Here is a 27,035-nt window from a genome sequence, read left to right on the forward strand (position 1 = left end):
TTCATTGTATTATGTTTACAATCACATTGTGGGATTATTACAACTGTGTAGCCCAATTTTGTTATTAAAAACAAACAATGTTCTTTGCTTTTAGAAATTCTTACTAAAAGCGGATTATGTCTGTGGATTATACATACAAAGAGTTGTCTACCTGATTTCATAAAGTGTTCATGTCTACAATAAAAACACAGTGTTTGGTCATTAAAATTGGTTTTCATACTTAGGCACAAGTCTAGTTAATTAAAATGGAGAGCAACGTGCAAGCACAACATTCATAGTCCTCTTTAGATGTGACAGTTTTCTGATCATCATTATTGTTGTTGTTGTTTGCTCAAGAGCTCACTGTGACCTTGAATAATCTCCTGAACCGTTGCGGGATCATCCAGCGTGCTGAGGTCACCCAAGCTGTGCAAGTCACAATCCACGACTTTACGCAGCACCCGCCGCATTATTTTACCTGAGCGTGTCTTTGGCAGACGCTGGACAAGCTGTGACGAAGACCAATAAAAAGTTACTACACTGAGTCAGTCTTAAATGTCAGTTTACTATCTACAGTCAACAAGGCAGAATTACCTGGATGCGGTCCGGACAGGCGTACTTAGCAATTTTCTTTGATACCATGTTGTTTAGCTCTCGGCACAAGTCCTCCTCTTGAACGTCGACATTCTTTTTAAGCACCACAAAGGCATACACACCTGATATAGCAAAAGAAAAAAAAAACAGCAGATCTAAATCTGTCAACAAAACATATTATGGACAAATTTACTCCGTAAAGAATGTCGCTGACCTTCTCCTTTGATGTTGTGTGTGTATCCTATGACGGCAGATTCAGCCACGGCTGAACACTGATTCTGTTACAGAAATTACAACCAGGATCATTTTAACATATTGAGTTATGGGAAGAAATGTCTCAAAAACACACATTTATCTTTGGCTGAACATTGGGCAGAAAGATAATGAAATGGAAATGCCTTCAACAAAGTCTAAAGAGGTATTTTTTTTTCTTTTTATTGCTCCTTTGTTTTGGTAAAATTTAACTTTTGAGAACATGTGGTCCAAAATTAAATATTTGGTGGTGAATGGATTGCCATTAAGTTTAACATGAACTCAAAAGAAAATGATCTGAGCCCAAATTTACACATTACCAAGTTGCCAGGACAGGATAACCAGAAAGGTCATCCTCAGTCATAAACCTTGTAATTAATAATGCTCAGATTCAACACTGTCTTAATCAAGGCATGTAAATCCACTTAGTCATCTGACCAGAGCCTTTGACATTAAAATGTATTAATCATTAACCTTACCACAACATCCTCTATTTCTGCTGTGCCAATCCTGTGGCCGCTCACGTTAATGACGTCGTCAAGACGACCAGTAATCTGGTAGTACCCCTCCACAGAGCGATAGGCACCGTCACCAGTGAGGAAGTAACCTACATGAAGAGGCATTTAGAGACTGGATGGTTTTTCTCTTTATTGAAAAATTTGAGACTAGAATTACTGCCTTGTGGTGTTTTGCCTCCACAACTGGTCAAGCTGTAGTTTACCGCAAGCTTGGCCAGCATCAGCAAAAATCGCTGAGTTTGTGGTGGATTGCCAGAGGGACAGGAGTGAGGAAGTGATAAGGGTGGACTCACACTAAACATCTGTGTGAAACTTATTCGTTCTATTCTTCATAATTAGTATGAATATTTGAGTTATGGCCAAAAACATTTTTTTGTGAAATCACAGTGATTTTTTTTAAATTAACTTAGAATTTGAAGGTCAAAGAAATTCCTTCAAGGCATTCCTGAGGCATTGTGTGTTCACAAGAATAGTGCAGACACCCCAGTCAAAAATGCTTCCAGCCACCACTGTCACCCGCACAGAGACATAGAAACACCGTGAAAACCAAGGCAGCTTGTTCCTGAATGCGTCATACTGTACCGGGATACGGCTGGCAGTAGGTCTCAATGAACCTTTGGTGGTTGTTATGAATAGTTCTGGCCATTCCAGGCCATGGTTGAGCCATACACAGAGCTCCAGATGTGTTGTTGGAAGTCAGTACTTTGCCCTGAAGAAATCCAAAATGGTGCAAAAAGTTAATGCAGAAAACAGAAAAAACATAATGATGGCTCACTTCTGTTTAGTGCCAGTAAAAACACGTGACCAAACAAGAGACAATACTACAACATTACACCCTATGAATGTTGAAGCTCTAAATATTTTGTGTGTTTTGGTTGCAAAGGAGTAAAAGAGACACCAGAGCTCAGAGACACCACTCCAACTGTCTGCACAGATTGTGCATTGCAAAAGCAACCTCAAAAGCAACAAAATGGTGCAACAGCTTTTTAATAGGGAGTTTGGCACACATAGAGTGGGTCTGACGGGTGGGAGCAGGGTGGGTATCAAAAGTGACACAGCTGGTGATTATTTTATAATCCTAATCTGACCCTCTCCTCCAGGCTGCTTTCAGCCATTCAGCATTCACAGGGATGGCACGCTACACACACGCACACACAAGCACCACACCTCAGAGTCCATGAGCACTGGCTTAATGCCAAAAAAGGGTCTCATAGCCATTCCTGGGACAATCTCTGCATCTGGGTCTGATGGCCTTGGGGCGATGCAGATGCCACCTGTCTCTGTGAACACACAGCAAAACAAGGCAAGTGCACTTTCACAAAAGGATAATATTGTTCCATGGTTGGTTTTGCAACAACAATAAATACTACTTAAAGGCAAATTCTAATAATGTTTAATACAGTTTTTGTTTGTTTGTTTTTTGCAACTGTTCAAACTCAACAACCTTAAAAACTGAATTTAGGGACGGTTTTCAGCTGTGGAAGAACACACATCTAGGAGTATTTACAGCAGGAAGAAAGGTGTACCTATGTGAGGATTGAACATGACACAAAGTGCAGCTATGTGGTGCTGTTTTCTAAGCTACATCACACCGACACACAGTAAATATGAATGGTGGTCTTTTTAATTGTGGTGTTCCTCAAGGCTCCATTCTAGGTGCACTGTTGATTTGTACAATATATGTTTCCCCTCAGGCACATTAAGGCATTGTGTTTTACATTCCTTTTATCCATTACTGGTATCCCTCTCCTAACTGTTAACTCCAGAAGTCTAGATGATTTCTTCGCTGCTGCTTTTTTCCCACCTCGAACAATGTAATGCGCTCAGTTAACAGCTACCAACTCAACTGCTGCAGGAAGCAGTTGTCTGAATTTAAACTAACACTAATGTTGCTAACAAGACGAGACAAGCTGCCTGTTTATGTATGTTCCAAATTGACTGAAAATCCACTGGTTACTTTTAAACCACTGGCAAAACTACAGGAGAGAACAGTGGTTGGTAAGTGACAGAGCTGAATAACGCTCTGTGAATCTATCATAAGCCTTTCTCATCACTACAGATATAGATTGAGGAAATACAGCCATACTAAGTAAATGCAATTAGGTCTGCGTGGACCTATGGGACTAATCCGCCTGGTGGTGTTGGTGGCGACAGTACCGGAAACAGCAGAGGGGACCCGGCCCAAAGTAGGACACAACAGATGAGCCCACAATAGCATTAGCAACTGGCATCCTGTTCCATCAACTGTAACTGTGAGACTTCTGGATGAAAGTCCCTCCCACAAATAATTTGGCATATTAAAATTATTAGCTGGCTTTCAAAGAGACACTACTCTTGTACATCTGTCTATCCAATATGAAGCTACAGCACACGGGCAGTTAGCTTAGCATAGAGACTGGAAACAGCTAGTCAAGTTCCAAACTTGTATTCTGCTGTAGGTTAGCTGTTTTCCTTTGTTTCCGGTCATCATGTTAAGCTAAGCTATACCATCAAATTTAGTCCAAACAAAGACTTTGTACGGATAGACTCTGCAGCGCTTTTAAATCTCTCGTCCTCCTGCATCCTCTCACCTCTCCTGAATGATTCAACAAGGAGGCCGTATGCCAACAGCGGATCAAAATCTATTTTTCTCCCTTAACAGGCTACTTGCTTCCAGATCAACCAAATGGCATTTATGAATAATGCCACTTAGTCCTAATTGAAAACAGTGGTCCAGGAAAATAACATAACAACATAATCCTTTTTTACTGAAGTAGGATATTTAGGTCATATCTGTATCTGTAATTCTCAAGCTCATGGTACCCTGGTGTTTAATTATCATCAATTAATTACAGACTTTTGCCATTTGTATGGTAATTAACACAGCTTTGCGCCATTTGCTCATTACTCAATCTAATTTGGAAGGACCAAGGATGAAACACATAGTGTCAGCAGGGTCCCGTGTTCATTTGCATAATTGATGTTATTAGCAAAATCAGCTGATTTCAAACATGTTGTCATAATGTGCCATCATGAGCTACATTTGTAGAGGCATAGTGGTTATTTTGGAGCTTATCAAAGGCTGAAGGACAGTTTTCCACTGCAGTTTAGGCCAGTTTTGCTGTAATCTGTGCAGTCACTAATGATTGATCAGGGCAGAAACTATTAGAATTAGTACATTTCAGCTTGACCCATGATCTAAGATCATTTTGTCACGAGACTCTTTTGGCAACTTCAGTCTTAACATCTGCATCCTGATGACGAAACCTATCCAACTGCCACACTGACAAAATGGAGAGGAAGTGGTTAGAAACTTGTTCTATCTGACTTTCTCTGCATGGTGTTAATATTGACTGCTGCTATTATTCTGTTTCTACATTGTGGATTAGTTCATTCCTCTGGTTTCTTATGCTGCTCTTGAAATAATTTTTAACATCTGGCTGGATTCTGGAGTCCAGGGGGGATTCAAATTCTCCCTCATGCATGTGTACACACCCACAAGCTATAATATTGTGTGTTTATGGTGCACACACACACACACATAAGCTCATACTCCTTATGTAACAATGTTATTGCCAGATGGAATGAGCCCGACTGCTCACCCCTTTAAGATGAACTGTTTTAGAGCTTGCAGACGTGGCTGTGCTCAAGGGAGGGTTCATGAGACCAACTTCCCATAGTGTGGCGGGATTGTGAATGTGCCAACAACTGACTGAACTAGTGCTTTCAGACTCAAAGTTTGAGAGAAACAAATTCACACACTGAGCACAAAAGCTGACGAATAAATGGTTGATTTAACAAAGAATGCAGGTGTGCATGGGTGATCCCGGGGGGGACAGGTGGGACATGTCCCCCAAAATTTCTGAAAAACATTAATCCCCCCCCAATAAAAACAACCTAAATTATTTGAAATGTGCAGTACTTTTTGAATGATATGGCAAGCCTCTACGTAGTTGTGATTTATGGTGGCATGGCATGAGTTAAAAAAAAAACTAAAACACTTTTGTGTCCCCCCCAATCCTGACATCGCATCTGCACCCCTGCAGGTGTGCGACAGACTGTAGCCTCATGTATAGTACACACTGAATGTTTGATAGAAGACGTTCACAAACATGATATATACTGAAGAAATGATCCACTCAGACAACAATGCGAACATGAAAATCCAAAATTGGATTACTTTTAAATTTTGCACTGAGCTCATGCACCTTAAGTGTTTAACACTGAATACAATGAATTGATTTTAATGCTCTGGTTACAGCTTTTTCATATGATCAGTTACAAAAGACCTTGTGCAATTTGTAGAGAAACAATGTCCTCACATATTACGTGTCAGGTTTTACATTATTTTTAATTTACATATTTTATTCAAATTGTACATTTTAGCTTTTGTCTTATTTTATTTTTCCTATACTGTGTTTTTTTTTTGTTTTTTTTTGCAATATCTGTGGGGAGATGCTGGAAGCCATAAGTAACTCCCAGTGTGTCAATACACAAAGGGTCAAATAAAAGAGTCCTAATCTTAGTCTTTGTGTGGGTAGCAACTGGAACTGTCTGTGGCCCAAAAGACTGTAAAACTAATAAGTAAGTTTTATTTTGGTTGTTTCAAATTGGAAGCAAATGGATTACAAATCTTTACTTTTGCTGCACATGTAGCCTGATATTCAAATGTACATGCCTTTTGTTTTTCATTCTGTTTAAATGAGTGACAATGGAGTCCGGGATTGGGCTTCTACTAATGCTCATTATTCTTGGAAAAGGACACTGTGGCTCCATTCCTCTATGATCTAATGTGTAAATTCATTCCTGTAATCAACTGATACTTTGATATTGTTTTAAAATACATCCCACACTTCACTGTATTCTTAGAGTAATTACCAGTTTGCCACCAGGTGTCCACCACAGGACAGCGTCCCTCTCCGACCACTCTGCGGTACCACTCCCACGCCTCAGTGTTGATCGGCTCCCCCACTGCAGATAGACAAGGGCAGCATAAAATGTATGATGTTCTTATGTGTTGTAGTCACAAAGATGAGAGTATTCATAAAAACACTTTTCCTTGGGTAAGGAGGTTTAAATGTAATGTGTTTGAATGTGTTATAACTTCATGTTTCACTGAATGCTTGTGTTCTTCTTGCTGGGGCTTGAGGTATGTTGACATACCAGAACGGTTTGACTTTAAGAGTAACACGTGTGTCCTTAGAGGAAAGGACACACTCTTTAGCACAAGACATACTGTACTGTATTACATACTGTATTTTTAAATAACTGTATGAGTATAGAAAGAAATGTCAGAATCAGAATCAGAAGCAGCTTTATTGGCCAAGTATGTAACTTGTGCTCTCTTGTTCAGAAACACACAGAACTTAAATAAGTGAAAAAAATAATAATCTCAATTTGTACACATAAAATAGAGGATAAGGGAAGATACAGTATATACCGATCCAGGGGTTTGTACAGTGTGCATTTACAATAGTGCAGAGTTATTGTTATTATTCATGTAAATGGTCTCACACTCTCAGAGTTCATCAGAGCGACAGCCCGGGGGAAGAAACTATCTTTGTGGCGGGTGGTTTTGGCGTACAGTGCTCTGTAACGCCGGCCTGAGGGGAGGAGTCTAAACAGATTGTGACCAAGGTGTGAGGGGTCTGTGGAGATTTCACTGGCCTGCTTTCTGACCCAGCATCTATGTCCTTGTGGCATATAGTCCGTTTCCATCTACAGTACCACCTATTGCTTTAAAAGCTGCACATACACAGAGTGGATTGAAATTGAACTTGGAAGTTCACATTTTTTTGGGCGCCCAAATTAAGTACAGATAATATTGTTAAACTGCGTAGTTGCACACCTATGATGGCTTGATTGCTTGTGTAGCTTGTTGGAATGTTGCTGGAACATGTTAACTAAAAAGCAGAACAGGCCATCACTCCACATTACTCCGCACACTGCAAAAGGCTACTACTGAGCATCACGTTTCACATACCAGAGCCGAGGGTTTTGAGGGAGGAGCGATCGTATTTGTTCACCCACTGGTCTCCGTACTTGAGCAGCAGACGGATTGCTGTGGGGGCCCCATAAAACTGGTTGATCTTAAGTCTCTCAACCATGTCCCAGTATCTTCCTGTGAATAAGAAAGCATGTTTATATTATTTATATAGATATTAAGAGTTCAACTTCTGAGGGCTTCCAGTTCTTATCATTGCCGTTGTTTACCCTTGACAACAATAAGGTGAGAGTGCAGCCCCATGACGACTGTGGTCCTCATCCTTTGTGTACAAAGTTGCTAATTATAGCGTGGAAGGTACGTTCAACTGCAAACAGTTATTCATGGACAGAGAGACAAACATACATAGCATGTGGCAAAAGACATTAACACTGAGAAGGGATGTGTCAGCACATGTTTCACATTTTTATATTAACTAGAATCACTGATTTGTGTCAGTCTGGAGTTTACTCCCATGCCTATCCAGACTCATATAATATATGGATGTAGTAAAAACTTTGAAGGACTTTATCACAAGATTTACTACAAGAACTTTATGTCACTCTGAAGATGGACTTTGACCTTTGGGGTATAAAATATAATCAGTCACTCACTTTTATCGTTTGTGCAAACGTGTGTTGTAATTAGACATGGTGACTTAACTCCTTACCATTCCTGCAAAATTGAGTTAAAGGGCCTATCCAATGCACACCCAGACTAAACTGAAAGATGCTCTTCAACAATTTGGAGCGCAGACACAGTTTTGTTTCCTTTTGATAGCTTTTCTGTAAACCTACACCTGCAGGTAACTGTAGGTGACAAAGGAGCAACTCCATGAACCAGTACCTAGTCCCAGGTGTCGCCATATAAACTCTTGGAAACCATGGTCACATAATTGGTAAAAGTCAACAACTCTTCTGGGGCTCTCATAAAAAGTGACCATTCGAAACTTGTCTCTCCGAAAGAAGAATCAAACAACAGACACACCAGATACTGGGTTGTAGATAGTTTTCTTTCCACATGCTCTCCTTTGCTTTGAAGCTACAGACTGAACCAGCATGTCGATGTGTTCAGAATTTCAATGGCTAAACAAAGCGACAGTCATCGGAACAGCCACGTCCAACTGGCTGGATCTTTAAGTGAGTTCGCAGAGACCTTTGACAACAGATTCTAAACACTTCATCCTTGAGTCCAAGTGGATGTTCGTGCCAAATTTGAAGAAACTCTGTGAAGAATTTGTCAACCAGTCTGATGTTAACCTTTCTTTTTCCAAATAAAAGAGAGACAGGATGTCTCACATAGTTCTTAGGATTGTCCGGTTATTAATTCAAATAGCTCTTTAGTCTTTCAGCTTTTCCATCAAATACAATTTTCACCTTAACATTTAGAAATTAATAACACATTTCATGTGATCACTGTGATGCTTTGATGATTTTGTAACTGAATATTTGGAAATGAGGAATCTTTAAACATGTTAATATTCTCATACCTGGGTCAGGGTAAATAGGAGTGCTCTCAAACAGAACAGTAGTCCCCCCGTTGGCCAGGGGCCCATAGACACTGTAACTGTGTCCCGTTATCCAGCCAATATCTGCCACACACCCGAACACGTCTCCGTCATGGTAGCTGAAGACATACTGGTGGTGAGAGGGAAGACTGATCACATTAAAAGAACTCAAACTATCTAGAAGAAAAGGGTTATATGCTTAAACTGATTAACAGTATTTTATACACTTTAGGCTTTATATGTATGGAGCTATAAACACATTCTGAACTTACTGCTCTACACAAATGCATCATGCAAAAAACTGGAGCATTGTTTTAACAAAACTCCCACTGTAATCTCTCCCCTGCAGATGGTCACACGCTGGATTATGGATAACATTATGGCCTTTGCTGGCACACAACACCAGTGATAAGAAAATGAAAACGTCAGTTGTGCAGTATGATTACAGTCATTGCCCTTTACCCTGTGTGTGAGTGCAGCATACAGCAGGTATCCAGCCTGAGTGTGGACGAGGCCTTTGGGCTTCCCTGTGCTGCCTGAAGTGTAAAGCAGGAACAAGACGTCCTCGCTGTTCATGGCGGCTGGCTCGCACACCACATCCTCCTTTAGCATCTCCTGCACAACACAACGACACAATCATGACAATCCTGAAACTAGGAATGCACAAACTATCGCTTTCCTATCGCTTATTCTAGTTTCACATAGATATGCCACACGTATAGTGTATACTTTTAAAGGCGTAAAAAGAGACACTAACTGTTAAAGTTCTCAAAGTAAAAGATGAATTGATTGACTGACTAGTTTATCAAGTCAACATTAACGGACATCAGTTGATTTTTCAACAAGCGAAACCACCAAAATGACCCGCTACAGTTTGAATGAGGATTTTAATTAAGTTCTGATTGGCTCTCGGCTCTCTTACCTCCTCCATGGCGATGTCCCTGGCTGTCATGGTGACCGGATTCTCTGTTCTCATAGCAACAAACACCTGCTGCACTTTTGGACAGCTCTCCACCGCCGTGTCCACGGTCTTCTTCAGCTCCGTGACCTTACCGCCCCTGACACCCTGGTTCACGGTGATGACGGTGGTGGACTGAGCTACAAATGTGATGGAAAATGTTAAAAAGATGAACTGTTTCTATCATTTCTGTCTTGCCTTAATAATCAATTTAAATTGAAACACTATATAAGAGAGATAAAAGTTACCTGTGTTGGATTTTGATGAATGAATGGATGAATGTAATGCTAGAGCTAATGCTCACAATTAAAGCTGCCCAGATTTATACTTTTAAACTAACAGCTACTTTTTTTTTTTACTTTTTTGAAAGAACCTGGGCGCCTGAAAGAGTGGCAGCAGGTCACCAGCTTCCAAGCAATTTCCCTTATGGATGAATAAAGTTTATCTAAGTCTAAGTCTTTTTAATATGACATTCATTGCGAAAAACACACAAATAGCCATCACCTGCAGTGTTTCCAGAAACATTCGTTTGTTTTTCCATGTGTGGTACCTTAATCACTTGTGTGACTCAGAACAAGTGGAAACTACAACAATAATGTCTGACAGCTCACTATGAGCATATTCTGCAGACATACAATTATGTTTGTGTGTCTGCAAATGTATGTTGATTCTTGTGCTGGGAAGAAGAGGCAATCTGAAAGATTTTAATTTAAGTAACTGTCTGTTAAGTCTTTATTGCTGAACGAGATAAAACATTGTTGACTCAGCCTGTAACCCTCGGATGAAAGTATTTGCAACACACAGTATGCACACACTCACGTGTCAGTTCATTAGGTACAGTAGTGAAAACTAATGAATTTTAATATAACAGCCCCACAATAAATTTCTCTTCATGACTGTTATAATGTTCAGTTGTATGAGGAAACAATGTAAGAAATGTGATAATTCAACTGTATGATCATGCGGGAGGATGTAGTTTGTGGTGCGGTTAAACTATGCAAAATTAAACACCTGTCAAAATAATAGAAACACAATGCAGTTCAATGGTTCTACAAACCACAGCCTCCAAAATGAAAACACAGTTGACAGCTCTATCAGAAACAAATCAGACCCATTACTCACATATTGATGTTAAAGGGCATGTTATTGCCTAACTCATTTGTTAAAATAGCTGAAAGATGATGTACACTCGCTGTTGTTGATATATAAATATTGACAGGTGAAACTTTGTGTTAGTCAGTCTCACCGTCTCTGATTCGCTCTGCAAGGGCGTCTGCACTGAAGCCTGCGAACACCACGTTGTGGGCGGCACCGATACGGGCACAGGCCAACATGGACGCCACAGCCAGAGGGCAAGTGGGCATGTAAATGGTGACGCAGTCCCCCTTCTTCACGCCGTGCCGCCGTAACAGGTTGCCAAGGCGACAAGTCATCTCCAGTAACTCTCTGCAAAAACATACAACTGAACTTGACAAACTGAAGAGGAAGTAATGTCAATAAACACTGCACCATTTACTAACCTGTAGGTGAACTTGACCTCTGACCCCCTTTCATCCCTCTCCCAGATCAGGGCCACCCTCTCAGGACAGGTGTGTACATGGCGGTCCAGGCAGTTCACTGTATGCGCCCATTAAGACAGAGAGATGGTAAATGTTATGTGCTTCATTTATAACCAGATGGTGCGTTCAGGGTATTATTTGTATAGATATGGTGATGCCTTCGCTGTCTTTGGAAAAGTGTTTCTCAAAAAAATAAAAAGGAAGCGTACCACGTCTGCTACTTTATCTATCTCTTTATTTTAATGAACTGGACGTATTCTACAATAATCTGGGTTAACATAATCTCACCAGAAACATTCAGCTTTCCTCCCTCGAACCACTTTATCCTGCCTCGGCTCAGGTCACAGTCCTGTACCGTGTGGAAAGGAGTGATCCAGCTCAGTCTCTGGCGCGCCACAGCGGCCCAGAAGCTCTCGCTGTTGGAGACGGAAAACTCCTGCAGCGTCGAGCGGCCCGAGACTCCTTCAAAGCCCGCTGCCTCGGGCATGAACGCCGCCGTGTTGCATCTCCTTCGACCCAAAACATGGAAATATGAAGAAGTAAACACGCGACGACAAAAGGAAGTAGCGATGTACTTCGAGGTGCATCCGCAAGGCAGCCACATAATCTCAGTGAAGGTCCTCAGTGCCGTCCGTAGTGTAATTGAAAACCATTTCCCGATCAGACCGTTATACTATTTCGGAAATTACCCTGCACAACTTCTGTGAGGAAAACTTGGAAACTCCAGAGAGGAAGGGCTTGAGAGGGGTTGCGTTAAAGGGCGGTTACTAACAATGTGCCGACACTTTCTTTCTTGCAAAGTCTGCTGCAACTGCGTGCTGCGAAAGAAAACCTTTGCGTTCGTGCAAAGTGCGCACCTAATCTTTAGCCCGCTTCAGACTTTTTGAAAAAAAATATATAGATAGATAGATATATAAAACAATCTCCTTTCTGCTTTGAACCTTTCCCCTCACAATATTTAAAATAAAATCTTGCAACGTATTCCTACTTCCTCGTTTCAAAAAAAGAATATGCAAATAAGTATAGGTCTAATTTATTCATCTCAGTATTTATTTTTGTTAGTTTCAAATCATCGAGCAACTCTTGTTTTAATGTTTTACGATACACAATATTATTTTTAATTCTGTTTTACTTCTCGTCATTGTACAATATACGCCACAATCCTGCATTAAAAGACATGTTTTATAGCTGAAAAGCTCAATATATATATATATATATATATATATATATACCATTGGCTCTTCATGGAGAGAGGATGTCAGTGTGATTCTTTTGTAGTGCCTGGACAGAACACATTTACAGCTGGCTATTCCAAGGTCAAACATCTGGATTTGTAGTTGATGGGCTACTTGTATTAAAATGCCTGGATTTGCCTATGTGGCGTAATTCTAAAACAACAACAGCTTGTTTTAATCTCCCCAGAAATGTGTGTGGCATGTAGTCCTGGCATTTCACAACTCGTACCTGAATGCATCTACAAAACACAGACTCACGCTGTGTACAGTATAAAGTGTCACAAAACAATAAACTGAGAGACAATAAACTACTCCACATAGCTAAGAGGAATATAGGATCAAATATATTAATATGTAGGCAATATGTTATGTGTCACCAGTATAGATTTGCTTCTCTTCTCTATAATTTTAGAGTATCTGTCTTCTTTAAGCTGCTTTTGGCCTTTTATTTGCAGGTTCTGTGCAGCATGAGCTGTATTTTTTCCTGTAAGTAGCCCTGTGGAGCAATTACTAAAAATACCTGTTCGGTGTCCTTTGCCCTGATCTCATCTTTAAATCAGGTATTATTGGAATAAAATAAATCTTATTCTTCAGAAAATTAATTTTGTGTCAAACTCTTGCAACAATCGTAAGAAAAACATTTGAATAAAGAGAGATCTTAAACATCAGTATATTTTAATCAGACTACAGCCACATTTATACAGAGACAAACAGATAACATTTTACATGTACATCACAATTATTTGAACATTATAACCTTTGCACAGGATTTGGTACCAACAGTCTGGAGTCTGTCATCAACAGGGAGGTCAGAGGTCAAAATAAGCTCCTGATTAGCACCTGAAAAAGTCTCTCACTCAAGATGCTTGAATCCAGTTTCTTCTGCTCCAGATATCCATGATAAAATGTTCTTTTAAAAAGCTGCCATGTCACATAACCTGTAAGTTGAAGAAAATAAATATGTTCTAATGCAGCTCCATATCATCAGTGTTAGGGAAACACTTCTGTGCTTAGGCCTCATTCACTCTCTCACAGAAGGAGACATGTATTGTAGAGTTTTGGTTAGCTATACACATATTACTAAGCTCTAAGAGGCAGAAATAATATAATTGGTTGAGTTAATGAACCTCAATCAGTAACCTGACAGGTAAGCCTCAGAGAAGGTGTGATATACGTAATATAGTTCAGCAGTTTTTAGACGCCACCACAAGGAGGTTTAATTCAACCAATAAAACAAGACTTCTGCCTCTGAGAAATGTTCACCAACTCAGATGAATCACCATCAGTCCATATCCTGAAGCCAGTTTCAGTTACACTTTTCCTCCTCTGCTGTTTCCTGCTCTGTCATCTCCTCCTCTTTGTGCGTCGTGTGGCTGTTCGTTCTGTCAGGAGCTGTCCCGAGCATCTTAGCGCTGTGCTCCTGCGCCTTCGCTCGCAGCGCAGCGATACTGTTCTCTCTCAGTTCGTCTCTGGAAATAGGCGAATTAGAGTCTTTGCATTGATTCTGCTTCTCTTCCTCCAACACGTTGTCCACTGTTTTCTCCTGTGCAGGTGTTGGCAGTGGTGGTGGGGGTGGTGGGGGTGGTGTAAGGCTGCTGACTTTTCCTGGAGATGTTTCAACTGATTTCTTGTGCATACCTGGATGGAAAAGGACAGAATGTTATTCAGAGTTTTCTTTTGTTTCAATTAATTTAGTTCATCTGCTATAAACTGAGGTGTTTGACATTAAAAAGGAGAGTGACAGAAGCTGAAGACGGAGGGAATAGATTGGTGAATAGGACCACTTTTTCAATTAGAGTTACCTAATTGATTCGCACTAATCAATTGACATGAGGCGAGAGAGCAGATTTAGTCTAATCTGCCCTGATGGAGTAGAATTATCACTGTATTGACTTCCACCTTTTATTGATGCCCTTATTGGCTCCTGATGGGAGTCAGGCTCAGAATACAGCTTCATCTCAGCTCTCCAACACAATCAGGCAACAGGAGAGTAATATTTAGCTCTAGGACTTTCTTTGGACCCACAATTATGCTACGAAAATATGGGTAAATGATCAATTTCTCCATTTCAGCCAGATGATAGCTTAGATAGCTTTTATAGTTTAGACCATTGCATGACTTGTGAAAGAAGAGTTCAACTAATTGAGCAGGTAGTTTACAGATAGCAGATTTAATTGCTTCTATACAAAATGTTCCAGTATATGTATTGGTATCTGAGTTTCAAGACACTTAATGTTTCATTTCCAACTATTATGGTGTGATAGTGTGTGAGGAAGAGCTATTATTAGCTATGACTGTAGAGAAAAAGATAGAATAAACCTTCAGCTCTCACAGCAGACATTTAGTTTTTTGCGCTTCTGTGAAAACAGACGTTAACCAATTTAAAAACTCTTACCCAGTAACCACGGAGCATAAGAGTCTGTGATGCCGTCCTTGGCTGACTTGAGGATTGAGTCCGGCAGCGGGATGGAGTGACGGACCATGGCTCCATACAGGCCATACTCCGCCATCACACTGCTGCGACCCCAACACTTCTCCCTTTTCCTCCACTTGGCCCTGCGGTTCTGGAACCACACCTGAGGAGATTAAAGTCGTAAAGATTACTCCAAGGAATCTATTAAATGATCTATAGTTTGGGGTCAGATTTATTCTGCCTGGAACGAAACATGACTTAAATTCCTACTTCACCATGCAAAGACAGCAAAAACGGAGCATGACTTTTCAATAGTCAATGCACAAGAGAAGACTTTTCAGGAGATCTTGAGTAAGTAGTTTAACCACCTTCCTAATATTGTTCAGGTCTCCCTTGTGCTTCCAAAACAGTTGTGACTCATCAGAGAATGGACATGGGCCTTCTGTTGTTAGTTGGGGCCTTGGGGTCCTATGGGTTGAGGGGAGGGGCCTCTGTGGATCATCCCACAGATCAGTTTGGGGCCTAGTGAATTTGGAGGCCAGGTCAGTTTTTTTGAGTATTTCCTAAAGTGTTTTTGTGTGTGTGTCTGTGTCAGGCTGCATCCTGCTGGGGATGGCTGCTGCCATCAAGGAGTGTCATTGCTATGGGGTGGGGGGGCCTGGTCTGGTCTCGGTGGGTGGTACATGTCTAAGTAACATCCACATGAATGCCAGGTCCAAATGTTTCCCAACAGAACACTGGGAAACTTATAACAGTGGTCATATATGTTATGGCTGATCTGTGTATTTTTGAGAGAAGAAGTGGATTAAATCTGATAAACTATATATTTTTTTGTGGAAAACAAAGATGCAAAGACTAGTTTTAAGTCTTTTAAATACTTGATTAGAGGATATTTAATATGATTCAAGTCCTATATAAAGGCCCTCTTTCATTTGACCACATGTTACAGCTTCTCTAACTTTTCATACTCAATCTATAGTATGAAGGCAGGAAATTTCCATTTCGTGGACCAGGATGTAAATATCGGAGGAATAATGATATCTACTGGAGGCTTAAAAGGGACTGATCCTGAGACATCTTTTACATTAGTCTTTACCAAAATTGAGTGTTTCATGGTTTCATTATAGACTCAAATGTAAGTGTTGTACACAAGTGCTGGAATTCAGTTTTTAATATCTATTTTTTTCATTTGTTGCTTCACATGTAGAATATGTTATCTCCTCTCAGATGTGTGTGTGCATGTGTGTTGTTCTGCTCCTGCTCCTCAAGTGCCTAAATTGATTTCCACTATGCCAGACATTGTAATAGTCTCAGCACGCTTGTGAATATGGATGAGGAGAACAGAGAGAAATATGAGCATCCTAAAATGGCCGATGAGATTACAGAGAATGTGTGCGTGTGAGTGTGTGTGTACATGAGGGGGGTTTTCAGACCTGGAATTAAAAACGATCAAAGCCAGGCCTGGAAAGCCATTCAGGTAGATCTGACGATAACCTCCATCTCATAAAAAAGATGGGCCCCGGATGAGCAATCATGCTTTTTGACAGCAACAGTGTGAGTGTGCATGACAGCGTGTGTGACTTTGCTTCCTGTGAGAGGTGACCCGGGGGGCAAAGAGGCTGATTGAAAAATAAGTTAATTTCCAGGCCCCAGTCGATGGGGGACAGGCGCTCAAATATCACGGGAAATTAAAATGCTCATAGCAGCCGGGCGCGACCCTCTGCTCAGCCACTGACCTCTGCTAATTAATTTCTATGTAGTTATCATTTCATTTCATGGCTGCCTCTCCCAGGGAAAGATGTGATAAGTTCTCCACTATTAACTAATTACAGTGTGAGGGTGAATTGGCTGCTAATGTGTGAGGATGATGATGGAGCTGGTGACTCTTTATGTATTTTTATCTGAAAGTGTCTGTGACTGAGAGTGATGTTCATGCAGGACATATCTAAAAGATGTGTCTAGACTAGATGTTTAAGAAGATAGTGATGGAAGCATCCCCAGGATTAAAAACTGAACAGAGCACGGGTCCTCTACGTTCCTGCATCCACACATGAACGCATGAACACACACCTGTATTCGGTCCTCTGGAAGCTCAGTCTTCATGGAGAGCATTTCTCTGGCGTACACATCTGGATAGTGAGCCTCATTGAAAGCTTTCTCCAGCTCCTCCAGCTGATAGGACGTGAAAATGGTTCTGCAGAAATAAAAGAAGACACATTATACCATTGTTTTGAAAATCCCATTTTTTAAACACTACATTTCAGTCATATCTGCCTAGTTTGCCTTACTCCAACTCATTGCTTTCCTTTTTTTTATTTTAAATCTCGGCCTAAAATTCTAAATGCAATTTTGTTTTTATTACATTAAAATGACTCAGATTTATTTACAATTCATAATTTATTCAAAAATTCAAGATGAGGCCAAGCTATAAAACACTTGGTAAAAGGTTATTTTCTTCCATTTAAAACCATAACACTTTACAAGCTGCTATACAGACACAATAAATGGTGTTATATTACTGACAGGTGAGTTGTTTTTTCTGTGTCTCACAGAGAATTGTTTTTCACATATTCGTTATAATTAAAAAAAAAGTAGCAATGATTTATTCTGTAAAAACAGCAATCCGTTTTTCATATATTCTAGGTTGATACATCAAAATCTAATATACAAGCTGTGGTAGTATCATGAGGCCTAACATATGACAAACAGGAATCATTTTCTCTCCATTTTCTTGTTGTTGTTGTTGGTTTTTTTTCTTTTTTCCTTTTTTTGTCATTTGTGTTTTACCTGTGTCGTCTTTTCTTCCTTTTCTTGCTCTGGCTCATCGATGATTTGGAGAATTTGTGATCGCCGGAGCTCAAGTCATCAGAGTCTGTGAGGAAACATCCGTGAACTATTTAATATATTTTCATACAGACGTAGATTTCCAATAATTATCTGTTAAATATTATCAGTGAATGTTAGGAAATACGTAAATTAAGGAAAAATAAAATAATAATAATGAATGATTATAATAAATATATAAAACAAGAACAAAACTGTTCTCAGAATTGTGACTTGATATTAACTGTCTCCAATCTATTTATCGTTGTGCACAGATTTTCCAAAATTATAATACCAAATTGTGTAGGCGACATTAAAAACAAATAATCATCTTCAATGCACTTTATATAAATATATAAATGCATATCCTATTGATACTAATTCACTTTTGCATTTTTAAGTACCACTTCTAACCCGCTTTGCTCAATTCAGATTTTACTTTTAATCAGTCACTTGCACTTTTCTGTTAAACAATTATTCCTGCTTTCTTTCAAATTCACACTGAACGAATACAGCAGCAACAAATATGAGTAACATCATTACATATATTGTTGGTTAAAATATTGTCGTTCGACAACAAAATGAATGAAGTTATTAAAGTGACAGGTAACAGAGACTCACCGGAGCTGGCTGAGTGTTGTGCATCCATCTGTGAGTCCATGTGCACTGTCCTGTGCAGCGGCTGCAGGTGCATATTTTGCGCCTCTGACAGCACCTCCAGAAAGGCAGGCTGACTGTAAAACGAGTGTATTCCCTCCGGTCCCAGTAAACCCATGCCGACTCCGAGCCCACCGTGTGCGAGGGCCGACCTGGCGGCCAGGGCGTGCGCCCTGTGCGGCAGAGCCTCCAGCGGCCGCCTCGGCACGGCCGGCGGCTCCTTGTTGAGGCCGAGCAGCTCCTGGATCCCAAAGCCGGTGCGCCGCTGCACAGTGGGGGCCATCTTCCAGACTGCAGGCGGCTGCAGGGATCCCCCGTGGTTCACACCGGTTTGTGAGGCTGATTTCTGTTTATTCTCGGTGTCTGAAAGAACAACTCCCTCCTTCCCTGTCATGACGGCGCACTTTTTGTTTTCTGTTCTCTCTCTCTCAAAAAAAAAGCTCGGGTCCCTGGTGCAGTGATGATGCTCTTTCTTTATCTCTGCTCTTCTCCTCTGCTGCGCTTTTTAATCCAACAGGCAACAGGCGGCAGCCAATCACAAGAGGGGAATGACTGCATGCTAAAGTTTGTGACAGCTCCGTGGTGCTTTTGCTGATGGAGATGACAATTAAATGTGACAAAATAACCGAATATTTACAGTTTTGTGGGGACATTTTTGAGGATATGTTGGGATTTTCATGTCTCAGCCTCTTATTCTCTTTCAGCTGTTGATGGTGGACCTACTACATCCTGCTGCATCACGTATTTCTTTTCTATAGAAAACCTTTATGTTTTTGTTTTGTGGCTTTGGAAAAGGCCGATTATTAGTTTGATACCACAGTTCATGGGCAACACTCACTTAGAGACAATCATTTGGAAAACGTTCTCGTGACAGTTTTTGTTGTGATTCTTAAAAACAGAGAAAAGGGAGACAGTACATCTTCTGAAATTATTTTTAAAAGTGAAACCAGTTGGGGAATAAAGAGCTTATTTCACTGTAACTCTTCATGTCAAGTAGATTTGATTAGCCGAACAAATGCCCCAAGTTGAAGAAACTCAATTTAGTTTGCATTCAAACACTGTTAAAGTCAAGTCGTGAACAACGACCTGTTTAACTAATAAATAAATAAATCACTATTTAAAGCAATAGAAAAGTAATTCGAGTCTAGGTAATGAACTTGGATAAATGTGTGTGTTTCCCCTAAGTAATTAACTTGTAAGGCATTTAGAAATATATATACTTATGGAGCATTTTGGAAGAAAGCTGTTTGGATTTTATCAAAGTATAAAACTCCTCATTTGTAATCTTAAGAACCTTTTCATGATGGCGCCATTCACCTAAATACAATAATTAAGGTCAACTCTGAACTCTGAGCTGCAGATTAACATTAAAAACGATTATTTCCAATTAAAAATAAAATCAAAACTACGCACACGAGAGGGGGGCATCGACAAATGCACGAAAAGAATGAAAAACAAGAAAATTTTGAGGGTTCAAATTTAAAGAAACGTTTATAAGCTCAATATCGGTTAATTAATCAATTTAGCTTCTTATTAGAAGGACTATAGACTGATTGATCCGTTAGCAGACTCCAGCTTCATCCCCAACGTCCCATATAACTCACACTGCGATTTGCATATTCTAATTAGGTTTGCGCACTAAACGTTTTGTCTTTGGCTACAGTCTGCGCATCTGTTGATAGGTTATTAAGCTTCTTTTTTTATTCTTTGTCGGGCCGGATAAAGAATACAATGTCCCAGTTCGGGGTATTTAGGGCACGCCAGGGTGGCAATTAAATATGAGACAAACAGTGGCCCAAACTCCAGAACACAATGTAGCCACAGATTTATTTGCCTCTCGAGGTTCAAATGTGTTTTTTAGCTTGTGAGCTGATTGCAGATATAAAATAATGACACGGACTGAAAGGTTACACAGTGTTTCAGCGGCTTAATCCGTTTTTGAAAGTGAGAGCAAACGGAAAAGACGTTTAGGACGTCAGGGGAAATCATCTGCAACTTCCCCTTCATTCATCACAGAATAACGCTCAGCTCAAATTCAAAGCCGCTGAGTTGTGAAATGAGGTGAAAATACTTTCCCTCTCTCCCCCCACCCAAAAAAAAAACCCCAAATAGTCTCTAATCAGCTATTATTCAATTATTGCAGAGATAATTTGCGGCACACTTTTGGACATCTGGACAGATAATTACGCGGAGGAGAGTTTATGGAGATGAGAGGACGCGCTGGAGACGCGGCACTTTCAATAGGGCATGTGGTGATGAATAAATAAATAAAGGTGGACTCGTGGGACCGTTTGGCACCCTTGCGTCAGGCTGTCAAACCCACGAGAGATTTAGTGTTGGTTTGTAATCGGAGATATGATCAGGAGATGAGGCATCAACAAGATCCAGTCAATCACTCTTTCTGCGCGTCAGGTTTTTCTTTGTGGGAAAACTGCGCACCATTAACCTGCAGCCACAGACCAGAACTGTTAGGAATTTGATAAATTAAATATAATACCAAAATAAAATTAAGTCTGACACTATTATCTGTCATTTAGGCTTAGGCAGGAGCTCTTGTATTCTACGTCTTCTAAAAAAAAGGTTAAAACCAAATAAAGCTTCTAAATGGTCCATTTTCTATACAGAGAGAAAGGGAGAATGGTGCAACTTAAATTACCTTCGGCGTCTCATGAGAAGCTATCAGAGAGAGGCATTTCATTAGAGGTGAATGAAGAGATCAATGAAATACCAATAGCCATGCTAATGAGATTTCCACAGCGCACACGTGTGGATGACTTCCACCACTCACGGCCTTCCACTGGGATCAGGATGCAGCTAGAAACCAGGTTTTATATCATGACCGTCGGTTCAAAGAGAGAGGAATAAATTGATGCTATAATTGAGGGAAAACTTTGAATACAGTTATATAATATGCAGAGTTTTTGATTCAACACAATGAACTGGAAGTATTTATTATTAATTCAGTATAATCTCTGTAAATGGAGTATAGTTTGGACATTGCATTGAATTGTTAGAAGGCCTGCTTAGAATAATCATACATTTAAGAATTAATTTCTATGATTTAAATCACATAATATACTGTTAATAAATAATGATAAATGTATATAATAAATTGAATTGAGTTTGAAATAATAAATGATGCCAGTTTAAGGCCCAGATGTGAGATGGTATCGTTGACTATTGCAAAAGTATACAGAACCAATCAAGCAATCAAGTGAAATGGCCTCTGTCTTATATTTATTCAAGAGTAATTTAATGGCACAGAGTCGTTAAAACTATTGTAGTTCTGTTGAGTTCATTTTGGAGATTCAATTCAATTCAATTCAATTCAATTTTATTTATATAGCGTCAATAACAATACAAATCGTCTCAAGACGCTTTACAAAAACCCGGCCTGAAACCCCCAGAGCAAGCCTGAAGGCAACGGTGGCAAGGAAAAACTCCCTTTTAACAGGAAGAAACCTTGAGCAGAACCCAGCTCATATGGAAGGACCCATCTGCCTAAGGCCAGCCGGGTACAGACAGAAAAGAGAGAGAAGAGAACAGCAAGATAAACATACATCTGTCATAGATACACATATCTGACTAAAGCGTACATGTGGAATCTTATGATACAAACTGATGATGTTACATGACAGTTTGAAAATGTAAGAGGAATCATAGGCAGGGTGATGAGACCACGACAACAGATGTAGTATGGAGCTCTACAGGAAACGCACAACTCCAGGCCAGAGATACTCACAAGAAGAGGGGGGAAGAGGGGGGAAGAGGGGAAGGGGGGGGGGGGGGGGGGGGGGGGGGGCACACACAGCAGTAAACATTCTACATAGTAATAGCACAGAGATGCTGATGAAACTATAGGAAATATCTCAGAGTTAATATAAAAAAAGTTCATCAGCTATGTGGATATTTGGGAACAAAAAGACTGAACTTGTGTCAGGGAGGTGAATGTATCAAGCAGCTCAGTTCACACTGTATGAACACAGTGCTGCAAATACAAAAACAACAACAACAGAAACAACTTGACTATATAAAAAAATGCATGCTCTCTAAATGATTTTTTTTTAAAAAAGGACTCTGTCTGGGTCAGTCCTGGTTCTGGCATTTTGAACCACGCTCAGATCTCACTGTCTGATCTATCTTTGTTTTTGTTTGAGCCTCCACAAATGGCTCTTCTAATCTAGCTAATTGCAGTTTTCCAGAGCATGGCATTTAAGAAGAAGAGCTGGGTCACCAAACAGCCGTTGATCAAAACATCCTATTAGGGTGAAGCAACAAAAAGCTCTCACAATCCCGACAATGTGCGGCTGGTGATTCAACTGTTTGCTCCGTGGCCACAAAGCATTAATTAGGGCAATAACTTCATGCTATTGCCGTTCTATAGTCTCCATTTCTGTATGAGTGCATCTATTTATGCGCCGAAGTTTGTCGGGGTCCCTGAATTGCCGAGTGTGCCACATTCCCCTGTTGCATGTGCAGATGTGTTATTGGCGTAATGAGGAAAATACTCTGGGAAACATGGGAGAGAGGCCCCCAACACCAAAACTTTCTTGACAAAATAATATTCCTCACTGTGGCTGCACCTAACAAGACCTGACATAATTACTCGGGCCCATTTCTTGTCTAATTAGCACACTTCCACAGTGGATAGGGACTAGCAGTTAGGCAGGAGAAGGGAACTGGACAGGCATGGCAGTAGCAACACAAAAAGGGGCCCCTGGTTTCAGCGTAATTAGGTGAGACAAAGCCCCTGACTGTTTTGAGCCATGGCAGCGGCTCAGAGCTGGGGCCAAGCAGGCGAGCGGATGCCCCGTGAGGTGAACATCCCCAAAACCCTAATAAGCCCCTAATTGTCTTTTTTTGATTCACATGGGCAGCACCAGCAGACATGAAGACAGTCTATTCCTGGTCTCCTGCAGAGAGCGTGGTCCCCTCTCCAGAGGAAAGGGAAATCTGAGTGGTCTCTGAAAGCTTCTGGGGCTTTTGGTGTTTGGCCCTTAAATTCAAGAGAACTTGCATTAACATACTGTGACAGCATTCAAAATCTGGAAGACTGAAAGCAGACACAGAGGAATAATTTTAAACAGACGCTAATGCTGTCATCATTTACACTAAACATTACTTTATAGTATCAAGAAGTGTCATATGTACCCAAACCTGTTCAAAAATCACAGAGGAAGTCTGATATTCTAATGCTTTGGATAAATATAACACTTTTTCTATAAATTGTGAATGAAAAAATCTGTATGACATTTAAGCCCGACATTTATGATGGAGGTTAATTGTCAACAATGTTTTTGTCAATGGAGTCTGGTGGCTTTGAAGGGAGCTTCAGTTTAACACTGGAAAAGGCACTTCAACTGACATACATTGTTTAGGTATGCCTTGTTTAAGTTGACTTAGTTTTGGCCCATGGCCGTTGCTTGTCTTTCGTGCCGATACTGCTCTTTGTTTTATCTACAAACGGGTTTCCACTAATATTCTGACTGTGGATGAGTGCCTCATACGATCCCATTTTAATGAAACCAAACTGTCCCTTTAATGCAGCTTCATTACATCACAATTTGACACTATTGTCAAAAAAAAATAAGGACATAATTCTGGACATCGACAAATGAAGAGTTAGATAACTAACAGTTAACATGACCCAAACCTCTTTTTAAAACAGAATTACTTTTACCTTCTTTTTAGGCAAATCAAAGTGGTACGTGCAAGCTGTAAACAAAGACAACAAAGGCATCAGACCGTAAAAGAGCGTAAGTGTTGGCAAACAGATGAGCACCCAACAGACAATGAGAAACGTTGATTTTGAGATGAGTTTCTAGAGGCCTGACAAATGTTACTCTCCTTTAAGCTTTGTTTCTGGTCTCCACCAACTTCCCAGTGAACTATTTGTGTCTTTAACTGCTAAAGGCTTCGACTGTGTTCAGCAGCTACACTGTTTTTTTTTCTGGTGTCCGATGCTGGCCATGATGCATACAATTGGTTTTGACAGCATTTGTGTTGAAAATTACCATACATAAAACAAAACCAACATCCAAAAAGACGAAAAAACTCTCCATAGTGCAGAGATTCATGTGTGGTGTTTTGAGCAGGTTTGACACAATAAGCACCACTTTCCACATACAAGCAGTGATTCGATCGTTTGTACTAAAACAATGCTGGCTAGTGACGATTTACATCCTTATGTAAACATCCTAAAATGATCAAAAAATCATGGTGGAGTTTGAAAAGGCAATGAAAATTGTTTCTTATGTTTCTACAATATCTGGTCTTTATTAAAAATATTCTGTATTTATTTTAATGCTACCTGGTCAAGCAATGCAATTTCCCGGCAAAACAGTTTGAATGTGTGAAAATAAAGTTGTTTTATCTAAATGTTAAATCTCTCAGGGAGGACATTGCTCACAGTGTTGGAAAATGATGCAGTGATGGTTAAGATTTTTTAACATAGTTTATAGTTGTATAAAACATTTTATTTCTACTTACTTTCTATTTTTTATATAGTTTTTGTATTGTATGTTCAATGTATGTAACTGCTACTGGATGCTTGAATTTCCTTCAGGATCAATAAAGTATCTATCTATCTATCTCTATCTAAGATGAGCCGTTCAAATTAACAGCAGGCTAACTAGACTTTAATTTAGCACACCACAGATATCCCTGGTTGGTTGCCTTTTCTCCATTCCACATAAACTACTTTAGTATTAATGAAAAATAAAATAATACTGACTCGTCACAGGGCGGCACAGTGGAGAAGTGGTTAGCACTGGGCGGCTGTGGCTCAGTAGGTAGAGCGGGTTGTCCACGAACCAGAGGGTTAGCGGTTCGATCCCCGTAATGTGCCACATGCCGAAGTGTCCTTGAGCAAGACACTGAACCCCCAGTTGCTCCCAGTGCGTGGCACTGGTGTGTGAATGTGTGTGTGCTTGTGTGAGCGAATGGGTAGATGTGTCTATGACTGTAAAGCGCTTTGAGTACCAATAGGTAGAAAAGCGCTATATAAAAGCAAGGCCATTTACCATTTACCACTGATGCCTCACAGCCAGAGGAGTTTGCATGTTCTCCCTGTGTCTGCGTGGGTTCTCTCCGGGTACTCCTGCTTCCTCCCACCGTCCAAAGACATGCTTGTTGTAGGTTAATTGGTGATTTTAAATTGGCCATAGGTGTGAGTGTGAATGGTTGTCTGTCTCTCTGTGTTAGCCCTGTGATAGACTGGAGACCTGTCCAAGGTGTACCCCGCCTCTCGCCCGATGACAGCTGGGATAGACTCCAGCAGACCCCCGCGACCCTTAACAGGAACAAGCAGGTATGGAAGATGAATGAATGAATGACTCGTCACAATCATTTGATGACATCACAGTTCATTTTAGGTTTTACAGTTCAACCATTTTAGTTCTTGCACAACAGTGCAATCACATTTAAACTACAGGACTCACTTTTCTTGACATTTTGGACTTCTCTCTTTCAAGGTAGCAACATTACATGGTCAGGAGATTTCAGTATGGCTGAAATCGCCCAGATGGTTCTCTCATATTAATGCAGTTTTTTTTTTTTTTAACTTCAGTTGCTGAGGCAGCTAGTCAGTGCCAACATACTGTAAGTGATATAATTTAAACAGTGAGTTATGTGATGGTTGCATTACACGTTCTCAACCCCAGTGCCAAAGGGGCAGTCCAGCAGTACTTCATGGCTTGATGCTGACTGGACAACATTAAGAGATGTTATTTAACTACACTCTACACTCGCCAGACACTGTGGATGAATGTGACCAAATCATTTCTTTCCATCTGTCTTATCTTATTGTATCCAGGTTCAGATATATTTTTCTGATTCACTTTCCTTTTTCTATAGGCTCCAGGCCTCCTGCGTCCCTTCACAGGACAAGCGGTTACAGAAAATGAATGGATGAATGAATGAACTTTCCTTTTTCTTGCAGTTAATAAAAACCTTGGACCACAAGCAGCTGGGCTCAACAGGCTGCATTTCAACACTGGAGGATGAGCCTGTTCAACCGCACAGGACCCATATGCTTGACGCCACTTCTAATGGCAGGTGGTACCCAGAAGATTCAATATTTCATAAGTGCCCGTCCCCAGCATAGCCTCCAGTCGAGGCACAGCCCTGAGGGACGTCAATTCGATGTGCCCTCACTCCTTTAATTAGCTGTCAATTAGTACAAATGAATCAACTCTTCGCCTAATTAAGCAATGCCACCAGGCAGCTCCCATATACGGGCCATTGTGTGAGCAGCATGAGAAAACCACAGCTAGCAAACTCGTTTTGGATCACGAGTGCAACTTAATGATCACACTGACAAACTGTGTTCATTGAGCTGTGTGTGTATGTCTGTGTGTGTGTGTGTGTGTGCGTGTGTGTGCGTGCGTGTGTGTGGGTAGGTGTGTGTGTGCGTGTGTGTGTGATTGTCATCCTGAGCAACATGATAGCTTTTATGTGTAAGATAACATGCAAGATGTTAGTCCAGCACTCTCCGGTTTTAGCCCACTTTCAGATTTTTATCCCTACATACACACATGCTCTAAAAATAGCTTTCCATTTGGCTTTTCCCTAATCTTCT

The 27,035-nt window shown here is 40.5% G+C and overlaps 2 protein-coding genes across 2 annotated transcripts; both read right to left on the reverse strand.

Annotated features, from left to right (window-relative positions):
• Positions 1 to 311: 311 nt before the first annotated feature.
• Positions 312 to 12,250, reverse strand: acss1 (acyl-CoA synthetase short chain family member 1; the record flags this gene model as incomplete). The annotated part of the gene is made up of 14 exons (XM_084560437.1): positions 11,618 to 12,250; positions 11,291 to 11,387; positions 11,017 to 11,216; positions 9,735 to 9,910; positions 9,275 to 9,427; positions 8,795 to 8,942; positions 7,306 to 7,443; positions 6,201 to 6,293; positions 2,511 to 2,623; positions 1,926 to 2,052; positions 1,305 to 1,432; positions 788 to 851; positions 574 to 695; positions 312 to 488 (listed from the first exon to the last, which is right to left on the reverse strand). Exons 1-14 carry the CDS (start codon positions 11,931 to 11,933, stop codon positions 312 to 314), a joined length of 2,052 nt encoding a protein of 683 aa, XP_084416563.1. The 5' UTR covers positions 11,934 to 12,250.
• A 691-nt stretch (positions 12,251 to 12,941) lies between these two features.
• LOC311499150 (visual system homeobox 2-like) lies at positions 12,942 to 18,851 on the reverse strand (the record flags this gene model as incomplete). Its single annotated transcript, XM_084560023.1, has 5 exons — positions 12,942 to 14,202; positions 14,960 to 15,140; positions 17,048 to 17,171; positions 17,765 to 17,849; positions 18,422 to 18,851. The coding sequence occupies 5 exons, from the start codon at positions 18,849 to 18,851 to the stop codon at positions 13,871 to 13,873; spliced, it is 1,152 nt and encodes a 383-aa protein (XP_084416149.1). The 3' UTR covers positions 12,942 to 13,870.
• Positions 18,852 to 27,035: the final 8,184 nt, after the last annotated feature.

The sequence above is a fragment of the Chelon labrosus genome (genome assembly GCF_963514085.1).
Source record: "Chelon labrosus genome assembly, chromosome: 14".
Taxonomy (NCBI): Eukaryota; Metazoa; Chordata; class Actinopteri; order Mugiliformes; family Mugilidae; genus Chelon; species Chelon labrosus.